Source organism: Macrobrachium rosenbergii, chromosome 16 (assembly GCF_040412425.1).
Source record: "Macrobrachium rosenbergii isolate ZJJX-2024 chromosome 16, ASM4041242v1, whole genome shotgun sequence".
Taxonomy (NCBI): Eukaryota; Metazoa; Arthropoda; class Malacostraca; order Decapoda; family Palaemonidae; genus Macrobrachium; species Macrobrachium rosenbergii.
The window spans coordinates 1,980,688-1,997,710 of record NC_089756.1 but is presented as its reverse complement, the minus strand read 5'-3'; the positions used below and the strand labels follow the sequence as shown (position 1 = coordinate 1,997,710).

The following is a 17,023-nucleotide window of genomic DNA, read 5'->3' as shown; positions in this document are numbered from 1 at the left end:
TTATAGTCATGTATTCATACCTTTACAGATTACATCACAATGGTTTGACATTTGAAATACTGCCAGGACTCAATTAAAAAGCACAAAAAAAGCATAACAATCAATCTTAGAAAAGTGACAGCTACACTTGCTGAAAAATGTGATGGTAGACTGAAAAGAGACTCATTGTGAACTGTTGGAAAATTATAATGAAAAATCCCACTATACAGTACTTAGTACCACTGAAAACAAGTCTGATCAAGATTCAAGTGAATCATGTACTATTGACAGTGATTTAAGTAACATTTCTCCAATTAAAGATGTGAAAAATGACAGTGATTGCTTCATAGTGTAGTGGAAAATCCTTCAACCTCACTTGAACCAGTTCTTGCACTCCAGACCAAACACCAATTACAAAAAGTAAGCACTAAATCAACAATATAACATATTTAATACTAGCCTACATCTGTTTGAACTACTATATTGAATTTATGGTAGCTACTGTATATACAGTACAACATATATAATTTGCAAGCTTTTACTTTGAAATGTTAAATCTTTAATATTACTACTGAGTTGACACAAAACGCAAGCTGAGCTACATCCAGTTCTTTAGATATATTCAAGTTTGAAGTCTCTCTTTCTATTGTTTTCAGAAGGGTTGTCATCAAGCCAGAAAAAGAGCAAGGCTCGTGGTAAGCTACTATCTGCTCAGAAATCTCTGAAAAAGAGTCTGGAACTCAGTTATGGTGTTGAAATTCTCGATAAGGAAAATAATAGTGCAGAATCTGAAACTCAATCTGAAAAACATCTGAACAAATTAATGAATGAATTTAAACAGTCATTCATGGAGAGCAAATGTCACAATCACAAACTATCAACGACATAATTAATAAAACAGCTAGCTTCTTTCTAACTACAATATACATGGTAAAAAAAAGCCGTTTACTGAAATCAGAACATGGAATCCTTCCAAAAGTTCCAACAATGAGCAAAGGAAAAGTAATAACTGAAGAGAACAAAGATATAGTTAGGAGATTCTATGAGTCAGATGATGTTAGTTGTATGTGTCCTGGACAAAAGGATTGCATTAAAGTTATCAGTGCTGCAGGTCCAAAAAAGGTGCAAAACGATTGATCCTTGGAAATTTAAAAGATTTTTTAACTATACACTAATTATGAAAAGAATCCCAAAGTTGGATTTTCCGCATTTGCAAGATTACGGCCATCATATTGTGTGCTTGCTGGTAGTGGTGGGACTCATTCTGTCTGTGTGCACTTAATCATCAAAATCCAAAATTACAGCTTAGCTGCATTGGGGGAAAGAGGTCTTTCTTACAAGGATCTTCTGGATTACAGTGTTTGCAGCAGAGAGAGAGAAGAGAGAGACCTGCATGAGGCAACTTTGCAATGATTGCCCAGGGGAAGAGGGTGTCCTGAATTTTCTCAAGTTGTCTGACAGTGTGAAATCAGCTCCAAATGAAGTAACTTACAATCAATGGGTCTGTTGACCATTGTACAATGGTTGATAAGGTGGAACCACTTCATGAATACTTATCATCCCTAGTACTATAAGCAGTTAAAGGAATCGTTACCACCTGAGAGCGAGGTAGTTGTAGTAGGGGATTTCTCTGAGAAATTTTCTTTCATATGTCCAGGATGCTGCCCAAGGTTTTCACTGGGACAATTCAGTGTACAGTTCACCCTTTTGTCATCTATTACAGATCATCTGTAGACCATGAACTTAGCCATTTTAGTGTGTTTCTTATCTGCATCACTAAAACACGACACTATAATGGTTTACACATTCATAATGAAGCTTATGACTTATGTTAAATTCATATGCCCACAATTAAAGAAGGTGCACTATTTCTCAGATGGATGTGCTGGCCAACAGAAGAACAGATATAACTTCACAAACCTTTGTTACCATGATGAGGACCTTGGTCTGGCTTGTGAGTGGCATTTCTTTGCTACATCCCATGAAAAAAACGCCTGTGATAGGATTGGAGGGAGAGTAAAAAGAGCTACTGCTCGTGCCAGTTTGCAGAGAACTACTGAGAGGCAAGTTCTTATACCAGAACACGTTTCAGTTTTGTGAAGAAAACTTAAGATCAAATTTTTCTTTGTTACTACAGCAGAATTGAAAGAAGCAGAAAAGAAAGTAGGGCCATTCCTGGAACTCAGCAATATCACAGATTTGTTCCCCTGGACAAGGAAGAGCTGATGGTGTATCCCATCTCAAGTGGCATTGGAGAAAAGAAAAGAATGAAGAAAGGTCACATTTCTAATGAACCTACAATACTTGGTAACCCAAAGTGTATCAAACCAGGAGAGTATGTTGGAAGCATTTACAACATGGAAGTTTGGTATGGAATTGTGGAGGAATACCGTACTGTGAAGAGTTTGATGATTTCACAGTGAACCTTCTACACCCTTCTGGGTCATCAGGAACAAGTGCATACTATTATCCATCAAACAAGGATTCATGTGCTGTACCAGGACATCATATATTAACTGTAATGAGTTGTCCTAGTCTAGGAGGCAGCAGCAGAATTCAATACATTTTTCCAAAAAAAGAAATTGATGAAAGCATTGCAAATGCAAAACTAGTGTTGGCTAGCACATGAATCCATAAAGTAGGTGTTGTTCTTTGTTATAACTATTATTCTTTGTTATAACTATTATTTCCAGTGCAGATTAGCAGTTATATAAGTTTTATTTCTTATATTCTTGGTGTTTGCCAAGCTCAAATTTATATCTAAGGACTAAGATATTACAATTCCTGGAATATATAAGCAATTTATAAATTTGGTGTTTACTTAAGTGACATGAAAAGTACCAACAATGATTTTTTATTTTGTTCACTTGTAAGTTAGTTACATAAAAAGTTCCAACATTACCAAACATTTTTATGATTGTTCCTCATAGCTACGAACCCTGTCTTTGTTTTTATATCTATAATAAAAAATCTGTATATCAAAATATGAGCTTAAGTGTGGAAAAATAGGTAGAACTGACGCCAGACTTATGAATATGGTGTTCACTTATAGGTTAGTTTCATGAAAAATACTTACATACACAAACTTTATTTTTGCTGATTCTAATAGTTAATGTCCTTTCCTTCGTTTTTCACATCTATAAAAAATTCTCATTTGATACCCCGGAGGTCAATGTGACCTCAAATTTTGTTTTCTGTATAACTTTTTTATTTTTCAACATAGAGTGGTAAAACCTGTATATTTGAATTCCTTGGCTCTTTCTGATTCTAAATACATATATATTTATGCAATTCTGATCATTATTAACAAAGTTATGGGTCGGTGAAAATGTGACCTCACACGTGACCTCAAATTTCCTGAGGTTATATTTTTTTAACTGTTTCTCGGATTGGTCTAAAAATTTCAGAAATGGATTTAGGGTCTATGATGTCCCTATGAACCAAATTTCAGCAAAATCTGCGAGATGAAGGTGTTAAGCACTGCTTGATCTGACAGAGAATGCCCCCTCAATGCAGCCAACAATTAAGTCAAGTGTGGTTATTTGGTGGCAATGAAAAAGTTTGTCATTCCTCTTAATCAAGAAGGACAAGACAGAAGTGCCGAACCCCTAATTTCTATCATCAAACGAAACATTCTTCCCGGATCGGTTGCGATCGTCGATGGATGGGCAGTATACTGGAATCTCGCTAACGAGGGCTTTTCGCACAAAGTCGTTAACCACAGCGAAGAATTCGTTGATCACACAGACAGCAGTGTGCACACACAAAACATTGAAAGGCTCTGGAGAGATTTATATAAAGGAATGGGCTAGGAGACCAGGAAACAGATCCAAATATCTAGAACAATATATATCTAAGTATTTGTTTGGTAGATCTAAGCCGGCTGTCCGTGGTGAGCTAGACTATGGCAGTTGACATTTTTCTACAGAACTTACCTGCTGAACAAGAATTTAAAGTAATATTTTGTAGCTCGGCTGTAATTAAGCTGCAAATCACCTTAGAACTGTAGCCGACGGTAAAGGGGACCAGTTGGGAATCGGGGTTTTGGGTGGGGGAAAACACTTTCGAGAATAGCTAACAGTAAGGGGGACCCGTTGGGGATTCAGGGTTTTGGGTGGGGTAAATAACTTGGGAAAAGGTTTGGGCACCTTGTGTTGTATTTCCTCTCATATATGTCATTTGGAACACGAAAAACAAGCGTAAAAAAAAGGGGTGAATAAATGGACAGCGGGAGCCGTTCCAAAGACACTTTTCATGCATTACTACTACTGCTGATTCTAGGCCCTATCAAGCATGCGCGGTCTTACCCAATGCCTCCAACTGAGAGAGTATCCTAAGCTGGTTCCGTGGTGAGTTAAGACTATGGCAATTGACGTTTTCCTATGTTATTTTACTTGCTTTACAAGAATTTAAAGTACAGTGAACTCTCCGGATTTGCGTTCTCATGTATTCATGGGTTTCTCTTTGGAATGTATCTACCCATTATTTGCAGAAAATTCGCCCATTCGCGGTATTTTTCACTGATAAATATTTACTAAATACTGTATTTTCATCTCATTTTCATGACTAAATGCACTTTTTGTGATAAAACTATTAAAAATACTCAAGTAATGCTCGAGTTACAATATTCAGCCTATGGTAATTCGATTTTGCAATGGGGTAAACAATTAATACTAATACGACAATATTATTTGTAAAATATTTTTAAATTTCATGTGGGCGCAGGCAGTGAGAGACCAAATTACAATAGACAATTTTCCTCCGTCTCTTTAACCCATCTTCTAGTTAAAAAGGTAAAAGAGAATGATAAAAGTATTGTTAGTAACACTATACTCTTGCGTAAATGCGTACAACCATAAACAACCGACCAAGAAACTGTTGTTTTGCTCATAACCGAATTGGATAACAACAGCTGTTTACCTGGTATTTCAACCACCGTACGGTAATAAACAATTACCATACGTTACGGCACAAATGATGTTAAGTAGAATAGGAGTGATATATTTTTACATTATACTCTTATTTGCTATGTACAAAAGTTCAAGGAAATATACAGCTAAATTAAACTGCAAGTTGTAGCTGAAGCTGAGAAAACAATGTTCAAGCTGCTAAAGACTATACTGTAACTTATTGTGCATTGGCAACATGGATGAAACTCAATCGTAATTAAAATGGGAGAGAAAGTATTTTAATCAAAACTACTGGGCATGAAAAAACACATTACTGTTATTTTTACGCTGATAAACGATAAATACGTAAAGCTTGTATTATGATGAAATCAAGTGAAAATAGCGAATGGAATCTTGAATTTTTTTTTTACACAAAACAAACGTCCCCAAATGGCCGTCGTAATCTACTAACAAAATATAAATTAATTTCACAAAAAGACGTATTTTAGCTATATTTCAACTTAAAAACACTTCGTATAATGAAAAATAACCTTGCCCCATATATATAAATAAAGTATCTAGAGATACATTTACGCTAACTAGAAAAAAAAAAAGGCGCTCTGAATGGCATTAAACAAGGTGAAATAAACACTGCATAAGCATGATCGCAATTTATAATACAAAAGCAATATAAGAACATATGCAATATTATTGGATAAAGTGAATTAAGGCATAACGTTTTAAAAGATACATGGAAACGATGCATGTTCATTATGTTGACGTTTGTATAATAGGATATGTGAATATAGAGGAGAGCATAATGTAGGCTACGCTAATTCTTGTTTGTTATTCAATTTCTTTGTACTGAATTATCGTAAATCACTTTGCATTAGCTAATATTAATAATTACTATACCGTGCATGTAAAGAGTATATTTTTTGTATCTCATTTATAGATTTGGTAATCAACAGTTACCTTATACATGCTGTGGAAGATGTCAGTGATAAGGGAACGATTGATAACCATGTAATGTGTCTGCATGACATCAGAAATTAAGATGTATTGTTGAAAAACTGCCAAACACACGGCAGGCACAGGGTAAGAAACTGAGACACGGCCATTCCCTCTGGTAGCTAAAACGTGTTTCTGTGCGTGCAAAAGGGTATGTGAAGTGCTTTTGCACAGGTATAAACATGTCTGCATACACATTTGTATGCCTGTGTCTATTTATGATTGTGTGTATGCATTAGTAGTTATTGAAGATTAAAAATTTAATTTTCAGATTAAATGGTAGAGCAACCTTTTAACATGGATGCTTTGGTGGAAATGGAAGATGGCACAAAAAGTGTAGTCCATACAAGTGAACTTGAATGCATAGGCGGTAGAGAAGCATTTAGGAAAGGACAGAAAGTGAAAATGCATTGGAATAATGATGACTATTTTGGTACCATTACAGAAATCGAAACAGCATCAGTTACTAGTAAGGAGACTGATAGTGAGACTTGCCTCTTAGTAGTATTCAAAATGTGTTGGGTACAAATGGGAAATTGAGCTCTCAGGAGAGCTTAGAAAGAGAGGATGTGAAACAGTAAAAATAAATGGCAACAGTGATAGTGATGAGAACTTACCCCTTAGTCATATTACAAAAGGGAAGAAAAAAAGAAAACTGCAAGGAACAGAATGTAGAATGTGCTTGCTATACTGATGACACCCAATCTCCCATTAGCTTTTCAAAAGAGGATGCTGATACAGGAGTTCTGAACAGGGAAATACAGAAACAACAGGCTGAAAACCGTGATCTCAAAATTTCTCCCAGTGATGATAGTGAATCCCCCGTCTATGACAGTGATAAGGATCCTCATGTACCAGACTCTCGCGTCAAAGACTGCAAAGTGTCAGATTGTCAAGGTGAAGTCTTGAGTTCTTGCCAAATATGCAATCAGCTGTTGTTACAATCATTTTGTAAAAAATGGGCCATGTGAAAATAAGATAACCCATCGAGTTAACACCCTGACTGCTATGTGCTCCATATATGGTTCACAGGGGACTCTCTGAATGAGCGATGTGTACCCTATGTGGTACACATGCTAAGAATTACATATTTTTTTCAAGTATCCAAATTTTAATCAAAATGGGCTTTTTTATACCAAAATATTATTGTAATATATTGGAAATTAATTAAATTAAACTAGAACATTAACTAAACACTTTATTTATTACTGAAAATAATCTTCATATGCTGGCAAAAGGGGCATATTTTTTTTTTAAATTCTTTCTTCAGTAACAAAAATAGAAAACATTATCATTAGATCAACAAAAAATGCTATCCTTTTAACCCTTGATTATATTTATATAAATTCAGTAGAAAAACAAATCAGTTTGGTAAACATTTTACTTCTGAAAAAAATTAAGTGTCCTTTTCTTGGTAAAAAAAATATCCATTTATATTTTGTATAATGAAGGAAATCATGTAGTATTTAGAGTACAAGTATAAAATTAATATTCTTTCTGTTTTGCTTCTACATAAGAAAAACAAATTAACTTTTCATCATATTGGGACAATGGGTAATTTGTATATCAGTCTATATATGAATGTGTGTATGTAATGCATGTATGTATATAATGCATGTATATATATAATATATATATATATATATATATATATATATATATATATATAATATATATATATATATATATATATATATATATATATATATATATATATATATATATATATATAAAAATGGATAGCTACAGAAAAATGGGCTACTGTATACAGATGGGCAGATACAGTATATGAATAAGAACTGCAGAAGACCTAAATAATTTACTTGTATATAAATACTTTTATTTATGCAAAATACAAATTTATATTGCCAAAAATACAGCCTGTACATGTTTCCTAATGTGTGTCTGTCTAACATGTATGTGCATCTTATATGTATTATATTCATGTGTATGTTTATATATATTCCTATATGCACATGTGTGTGTACTACAAATTTCATGTACACATGAAAACATACAAAGGTTATATATATGTGTGTGTGCATGTACATACATGTGTCTGCAAAACACCAAATGACTAATAAATCTGTTATAAAATAACAATATATTGAAATTCTACACATTTTTCAGTTGACCACGTGGTACATATCGCTTATAGTAACGTGTGCAATCATTCAGGGCGATGTGTGCCTTTTAGAGTCACACTGAGTATGAGCCACGTCTGGTACACATTGCATACGGTAATTCCCTAGATCAGTCTGAGCGATGTGCACCATAACTGAACATCCACAGTGTGACCATATTTGGCACACAATGCCAGCAGAACTGTCTCTAATAGTTTTGGGCGACATGAGCCATGTATGACCACATCTACTATGTCCATATTAGGTACACAACACCTGTAATTAAGACTTTTGTTATGTCAGGCGAAGTGTACCACATAAAGTCACGCTTTTTACACTGGCTGAGCACTCGGCTTACCTTAGGGATACACCATAACACCTCTCACGTCAATAGCTAGCTGGTTACTGATTTTATGAGGGTTTAAAGAGAACGCCCATTAGGCCGTTTCACAGTACTGCCAATTGCAGTCAACGTGTTAAACCAGTGAGGATCAAGAAGCAACTTGCCATCCCTAGGCAGCCTGAAGACTTTAAGGTGGAAGAACCAAAGAGAGGAAGGGGCACTTCCTCGTTTAGCAAAAAGAAGTACGAGAAATAAAAAAGGGACATGAATGCAGTCAAAGGTGAAGCATAAATCAGTCCCAAGACAGGAAAAACTGTTTCTGCTAGGATTTATTTAAAACCTAGATGCAATGGCATTGGATGTACCAGAATGGGTAAAGAATGTTTCTCTTTTTCAGAAGAGCAAAGACACTATAGTTATAAGGCTTTCTATGGTACTGGCAGTCTTCAGCTGCAGAGAGTACATTGTTCGATTTGTGCAACCAACAGAAGTGAAACAGAGAACAGTGAAAAATTACGCATCAAGGAGGTCAATTTCTTTTTTGTACCACTTACCAAGGAATGATTCCCATTTATAAAACCATGTTTCTGAATACCCTCAACATTTCAGAAAAAACACTGCGGACAGCTCTAAGTAAAAGGCAGTCGGCAGGCACTGTCAAGGAGAGGAGACGAGAGGAGAGGAGGGAGGCCAAAAAAATTTCTAGAAGATAAGCAAAGAGAGGCAATTCTTGAGCACATCAATAGATTTTCGAGAACAGTCATTATATTCGCCAAGATTCCAAGAGAGAGTATCTGCATCCTAATCTCAATAAACAGATACTGTATGAAATGTTCAAAGAAGAGTATGCCTCAAAAGGGGTTTTTGCATCTTATTCAACGTATTGTAACATCCTGAAAACACATTATATTTCATTTCACAACCCCAAAAAAGACATGTGCAAGATATGAGAAAATTACAGGAAAGGATATGCAGAAAAAAGAAAGCACTTGAGGAATTATTTCTGCAACACAAGAGAGAAAGAAGCTGTGCGACTAAAGAAAGACAAGGCAAAAACAGAAACTGATGACAGTATAGTAGTGACAGCATTTGATCTTCAACAGGTTATTTATCTACCACAAACTAATGACAATCAGCTGTTCTATAAAAGGAAGTCAGCAAACTATAATCTGAAGGTGTATGAATTGAAAACTAGAGGGCCATTGCTTCACGTGGCATGAAGCCCTGGGTAAAAGAGGTTCTTCAGAAATTGGAACATGCCTGAAAATTTATTTAGACCATATAAACACTGAGTATATGTATGAAAGAATTCAATTTCTGATGTATCTGTCTATGTTAACAGCATCTAAATACCTTTGTTACTAATCTGTTAGTAAATTAAAACATTGAGCAAATTCTTTAAATTGCTCTCCTGAAAAACAAGAAATACCGAGATACACCACTTTGTTTTGAGAGCGGCGATATGTATACAGTACATGGCACCGAATACCCTAGTGTAGGCTAGGCTATGTTTATGATACGTTTTGGTACAGGTAGTGCTCGAGTTACGATAATTCATTTTTACGATGGGGTTAGCAATTAATATCGATCCAAAAATATTTTGAAAATATGCATTTTAAATTTTCGCGGGCGACTGGCGCAGGCAACAACATACAATCAGGCAGCGTACAATGTACAACACGTTGGCCCGAGAGGCTGGAATAGGTACATTAATTCAATGAGCCGACCTCATTTGCTCTCGTGTCGGTAGTTAAAATAGGCCAGTGTTCGTTTGCAATTTTTGTGCGTTTGTAAATACAGGTAGTGCACAAGTTATAATTCGAGTTTACAATGGAGTTAGCAATTAACACCGGTATGACAATATTTAGAAAATATTTTTAAATCTCGCGCAGGCACAGGCAACAGCGTACAATCGGGCAGCAAGAGAGGCCAACTTACAATAGACCAGCTTCTTTTCCTCCATCTCTTTATTCCACCTTCTAGTTAAAAAAGTAAGAGAATGATAAAAGTATTCTTAGTAACCTTATACTTTTGCGAAAATGTGTACAGTACAGCCAAAACCACCGAAAAAGAAACTGCTGTTTGGCTAATAACCGAATCGGATAACAGCTGTTTCGCTTGTATTTCAACCATCGTGCATTGGCAACATGGATGAAACTCGACCGCAAATAAAACTGGAAAGTATTTTAATCAAAACTACTGGGCAAGAAAGAACACACATTACTGCTGTTCTCATGCCGATAAAAGATAAATACGAAAAGCTCGTAGTATGATGATGAAATTAAGATAAAATAGCGGAGGGAATCTTGATTTTTTTTTTTTACACAAAAATTTCACCAAACGGCCAGCCACCAACGTCATAAAAAAAAAAAGCTAATTTCACAACGAGACATGTTTAAGTTATATTTCGACTTAAAAACACTTCGTACAACGATAAATTATATGTCCCATATAAATAAAGTATCTAGAGATTCATTTACGCTAACTAGAAGCAAGAAAAGCGCTCTTGCACATTTACTTTGGTGTTTGTATGATACAGTGTTATTACGTGAACATAGAATACAGTATAATGTAGGCTAGGCTACTGTACATAATATACCAAAATGCAGGCTAGGCCTTGTTTGTTATTCAATATCTCTTTACACTGACTTACCATGTCAATCTGCATTGAACCTGCAGAATTAGCTGACACTAATAATTACTATACCATATATGTATAGAGTAAACTGTGTAGTGTAGGCTAGGCTACCATATATGTATAGATGGTACTGATTACCCTAGTGTAGGTTAGGCCATATTCGAGTTATGATTTTTCTTAAACACGATGGGTTTTTGGAACCTAACCCCATCGTAAGTAGGGCAATACCTGTATTTCTTACATTTTTTCCAACAAACTATGGTTTAAACGCATTTTTAGTTTGTTTTGTGTGTGTTTGAACTATCAAAATAGGCAGTTCTAAGTGCTTTCAGAAGGGTTGTAAGTATTCACTGGTTTTAGCTATTCACAGGGGAGGTGTGGTACACATCGCCCGCGAGTACAGAGGGTTTACTGTAATATTCTTTCTACATTTTCTGTAACCCATGGCTAGCGCGAGCAGCGTAACATTACCGCCTGCCAGAACATAAGAGCTTGCCAAGAATATTTCAAAATGCGGATAAGGCACAAAGCGCTTTTCCGCCACCCGTTTACGTTTCTTCGCCCCGACCGAAAGCTTCGAATAGTGTTCAGTCGAACTAGACTATGGCAGTGATTTATTTGTATGGTTTTCTATTCCTGGAAATGTGTTTTCCCAGTTAATTTTGATGCGTTTTCCTCAAATTTCACCGTCATTTCTGTCGGTAATTTACGTATTTTCAGCCCCTTAACTCTACTCAATAGTAAAGGGGGACTGTGGGAATTCAGGGTTTTGGGCGGGGAGAACACAGAAATGGAGCGGATATGCTTACTTTTGGAAGCGTCCCCTGGAGGGGAAAAACGCCAGGGAGCCTACCACCGCTTGGGGGGAGTGGCTGAATGGGAGGGAGATAACCGGGGGCAGGGTGGGAGAAAGTTCCTCATGTGCCCCACCAGGGGGGGGGGGAAGTGAGGAATGGCACAAGTGGGGGGAGGGAGAAAGGTTGCGCAAACACAGAACGCATTAGGAACAAGAGTGGGTAGCAACGGGACAGCTGGGGACGCAACACAGCCTGGTAACGGGCACGGGACTAGGAACATGTGACTGACAAAAACAAAACTTCAACTCCTTTACCAGCAGCCCTAAAAATGTAGAAAAAAAGTTTCCAAGGTAAAAAACTAGACGGAGTAAAAAAAAAAAAAAAAAGTCTGTACACTAAGAAAAGAAGCCCTAAGAAACTTACCTAGGGACTCCAAGACTGCACTCATTAGGTACCGGGGCTAAAATTCATTTTTTTTTTAACAGGCCGTGATTTTAACGCAGGTAAATTAACACCTTGTAGTTGCCATATAAGTATATGTTAATTTCCCGGCAGTTGACATAAAGTTTTCGCAGCTAACGCCCAAAGGTGGCGCGTTTTAGGATCAAAGGAGCGTGCAGGAAGGAATCAGCTGGTGTACTGAAATGAAATGCTTATGAATCGTTCCAACACAACAGAGAGGTGCAATAGTTGGAAATGCCTGTGAAGATCGCATATGAATCCCCCCCACATCCCCTTCAACGGCGGGAGAAACTTCTCAATTCCTCCTGAATCCCCTTTCACCATGTTTAGTACTGGCATCTGGGGGATCAAATGTATTTTGCCGTGTTTAATACTGGCACCTGGAGGTTTAAATGCATTTTGCCATAAATTGAAGCTTTAGAAGAACCAGAAACAAACATTATCCCCCCACCCCCTCCAATGACGGGAGAAACTTCTCAATTCCCCCTGAAACCCTTTTTGCCGTGTTTAAGTACGGGCACCTGGGGGTTCAAATGTATTTCGCCGTGTTTAGTAGTGGCTCCCGGGGTTTAAATGTATTTTGTTGTAAATTGAAACTTTAGAAGGACCGGAAACGAACATCATCCCCCCATTTTCCTCAGTAAGGAGTCAGCCTGTGTACCAAAAACTCCCCTATAAGTTTGCGCATGCATGGCAGCATTCGAAACAGCAGTAGTAGTTAAAGGTTTGGTAATTCTCAGTATTAGCTCTGCACCTCTTTTTACCTAGGAAACTGTTTTTTTTTTTTTACACTTTTAGGGCTTCTGATGCTGGCGGTGCATTTGTTTGTTGCTGGCCAAATGGAATGTCCCTTCGCAGTGTTTAGTACTGGCCCTGAGGGGCGGTACCCATACATTAACAAGTTATTGCACTTGCCGGATGGGATATGAACTGTTCCAAACAGACACACCCGTGCTCTGTCTTGTAAGGATTGCGTATGGAAACCCCTTGTTAGATGGACTTCAGGGGTTAACTACATTTGTGCACCAAAAAATTGAAGGGAAATCCGATTACAGTTTCGTATGCTGGGCCGCCTAACTCATTCTGCCGTGCCAAGATCCCTTCGCCAAGGTAAGTAGTTCCACCCAAACAGCTGATGACCAACGACCCAAAATGCCCCGCGACCTTCCTCAGTCTCTTCCGGGTTCAAGAGTTGCTAACATGGCTACTTTCGTGTCTTCCGTGTCGTATCCGACCCACATGGAATTTGCGGCTAAGAATCCAGTGACCCTTATGGATTTAGGCGTTTTGTGTCACGAAGAGCGTTCATTGCTGGTTTACCTAATGAAAAGTGGCCTACTTGGCGATTTCAGCGGGACTTGTGGCAAGTGTGACGAAGGCAGCGTCGTCCCTTGCCCCTTTAAAGCTTTCCTTGAATTAATTAAACGTGCATATCCTTTAAATAGAGCCGTTTCAACACCCGCCAAAATGCAGTCTAATGTCGCCGATTCCGACTTCGAATGAGGTACGTGCTATTTCGAAAAGTTACAGATTTACTAATTCCACGGCCCTTCTGGTGGGGTCCAGGGGGGGGGGGGGCCTGGCCAGGTAAGGGCACGCCGTCCTATGTTAGGTTAGGTTGGTTTCGTTAGTTTCGGTCGCAACCTAGGTTTGTGGGGGGGTCCAGCCCGGCCAGGTAAGGGCACGCCGTCCTAGGTTCGGTTAGGTCGGTTTTGTCAGATTGGGTCGCCATCTTTTTGTATACGTCCGCCGATTCTCTAGCCGGTACCCACTGCCACCTGGTGGTGGGTCATGGCTAGGAAATCGGCAGACGAAACCCACAGCACACGAAACTGTAACCACACCGAAATCCATAATTAGCAACCAAAACACTGTAGAAAAAGTCAAGTTAGAGGAAATCGCCGCCGCCGTGGAGCTACTACTTAGATTTAAAGTTTTTATCTTTGTAACGGCCACCTTTGTCGTCTTTTTTTCTACATTTGTTTGGGGGTTTTTCATCTCTGTAGTGCCATAAACAGTAAAGTTTAGGTGTTTTCTTATTACCTGTGGTCTACCCCACCCATAACCCTGCCTTCCCTAGGGGTTCCGCAAATTGTAGGATACTAACACCCCACCCATAATCTTGCATTCCCATCGGGTCCCCTAGCTTGTTGGATGGAGGGAGCATATCAGCTGTCCTAGTGGTATACCCGACCCGTGACCCTGCTTTCCCATTGGGTCCCCTACCTTGTTGGATGAAGTTCTGTGGTTAATCACATTCATGCAACTAAAATTGAAGGTAAATCTGTAATCAGCAACCAAAAACTGTAGAAACTGTTAAAGGCAGATCTAAGTAGTTGGTCTGCGCAGGTGATTTCCCTCTAACTTGACTTTTTCTACAGTTTTTTGGTTGCTAATTTTAGATTTACCTTCAATTTTTGTTGCACAAATGTAAATAACCTCTGAAGTCCACCCAACAAGAGGTTTCCATACGCTATCTTCACAAGACAGAGCACGGCTACGTCTGTTTCGAAGGTTCATATCCCATCCGGTAAGTGCAATAACTTGTTAACGTGTGGGTAACCCCCCCCCCGGGGGCCAGTACTAAACACAGCATAGGGACATTCCATTTGGCCGGCAACGAACAAACACACGGCCAGTATCAGAAGCCCTACAATTGTAGTAGAAACCAGATTAAAAGGTAAACAGAGGCATGGAGCTAATACTTAGAATTACCCAGTTGAGTTAGAAGGAAATTGCCGCCATGGAGCCACTACTTAGGTGTACCGAATTTTGTGCAAAAAACCTCAAAAATTAAGTGGGAAAACACATTTCCTGCCCCTTGGGAGGAAGGGGGGTTCCTCTTTATCAGTAGTTGCTGGAATTTTAGGCTCTTACTGCCCTATCATTTCCTAGCCATTTTTGCATTAAAAATCCAGCTGGAACCTTCCGAAATGGGTGTCTGGAGTCTTCCGACAAATGACCCTAGATAACTTTGAATTAGACATTTTGCTCCATTGGTACGGGGTAATAAACCACTAGCCTAAGCATAGTTGGAACCGACAGGATTTACTTTTTCAGAAGTGTTGAGACCAACCCTATGTCTACTTACTAAAAGTAAACTCTCAAGTTGACTTACGAGACATTTATGGTAGGGTACTTTGCCAGACATTGATTAGGCAAGGTCCTATCTAAAATTGGTGATTCACTCAAATATATAATTTCAACCCACCTTGAAACTGCATCGCAGGTTCGACCCCTTCGCCCTGCATGACTTGGTTGGATTTTCCGGCTGAGCGGCGTACCGCACCATCTTGAATCTATGAAAAAGAGCGAAAAATTAAGACTAACAACTCGGTCCCATGTTGCCCGCACGGCACCATGAAAGGTAAACAAAAATTATTTCACGCTCGCGTTTAACACTATGAAGGCTTACGTTACTAAATATCGCACCTAGGTAATATTCAATTATAGTATTTTCTTTTCCCACAATAAGACTTCGGTTTGCATCATTTACCTTCACGATGTTAGACGATAATAAAGTACATATTTACGTACCAGTTTGGATTCTCTCGGCCGACAGATGAAGGAAAGGAGAGACATCTGTAGGAAATTGAATGAACTAAAGGAGAAAGTTCTTTTCGTTCACTTTGAAAATTGAAGACTCTGCACTTAATACATAATATTTTTACAAGTTTTTAAGATGCGATTTTATAGATATATTAATCTAATGTAAAATTTACCTATATTATTGTAATGTAATGGGATTTTAAAATTAAATGTGTGATGAACCACCCGTGTTGGCACCAATAATTACGGTTTAATTTTGCTCTTGCAAACCCAATTATTAACTATGATTTCGGAATTAATATGTGATTTTAAATAATAATTTTTTAAACAATTAGACAACATTTTCTAAATAGATACATTATTTTTTTCAGTAGCAGCTTGATCAGTAAAGCTATAGAGAATGTGACATTCTTTAACACGGCCCAAAAAGTCTTGCTCCTTCAACTCCACTTCTGCTTTATTTTGTTTGTACTTACTGGCAGAATTTTAAAGCTAAATTTCGATTTCAAAGTCTCTGTATGCACACAAGAGTCCAATTAATATCTTCTTAGCCCGTAAAACGCCTTGTAGTACTAATTATAATATTTTGTGATTCATTATATGCTTTTGCTCAATTGTGCTTTGCCCAGAATATTTTTTGCTTTGTTTAACTTGTCATATTTTGTTTCACGACGGCAAGGTCATTTTAGTGTTTGCAGTTATATCACTGTAGAACATTTTAAGAAGTAGAATAGATAGCAAACAGAACGTAAATAAAAAATGTAATAATTGTTTAATAATAATGTTGTCATCACTTGTGGCTTGATATGTCAATTGTCCTGACTTACATTCGGAGGCTATCATTCATTTTAGGACAGTTAACTCAGACTAGCCTACACATAACAATTCAATCCTGGGCATAGGCTAATACAAGTGTGATACATCGGCCTAGGTTAATAAACCCAGGCCTGCTCTTAGCTTGAACTGGTACTTGACGTCGTAGACGGACGAATCTTCATTTCTGGTTAGGGTTGAGGGAAATGCTGACTCCCGCGGCTTGTTTAATGTTTCTTAGCATGAGGATGCATGGTGTAAACAACTTACTTCTAGTGTTCCTTCCATAATTGTTAGAACTGGGTCCTAAACTGGTACTTATACCGGTTCCCTTTTACAAGGGAGAAACATGGCATTTATAACGAAAACAAGGGGAGCTACATTCCTTTCCCCTCTCAAGTCGTCGTACACGTCTTGAT

At 37.9% G+C, this 17,023-nt stretch overlaps 1 protein-coding gene across 2 annotated transcripts in view; it reads right to left on the bottom strand.

Moving 5' to 3' along the window:
• RpL17 (ribosomal protein L17) overlaps positions 1–15,849 on the bottom strand; it is a 34,132-nt gene extending 18,283 nt beyond the window's left edge. The window contains exons 1-2 of one of the 2 annotated variants that reach the window (XM_067118289.1): positions 15,780–15,849; positions 15,454–15,541 (exon numbers count right to left, since the gene is read on the bottom strand). In XM_067118289.1, coding sequence (XP_066974390.1) covers positions 15,454–15,534 — 81 coding nt within the window. In that variant the 5' untranslated portion in view covers positions 15,535–15,541; positions 15,780–15,849. Of the gene's footprint in view, positions 1–15,453; positions 15,542–15,738 lie in introns of both variants that reach the window. The other variant, XM_067118290.1, reaches the window with a different exon arrangement.
• Between the last annotated feature and the right edge of the window lie 1,174 nt (positions 15,850–17,023).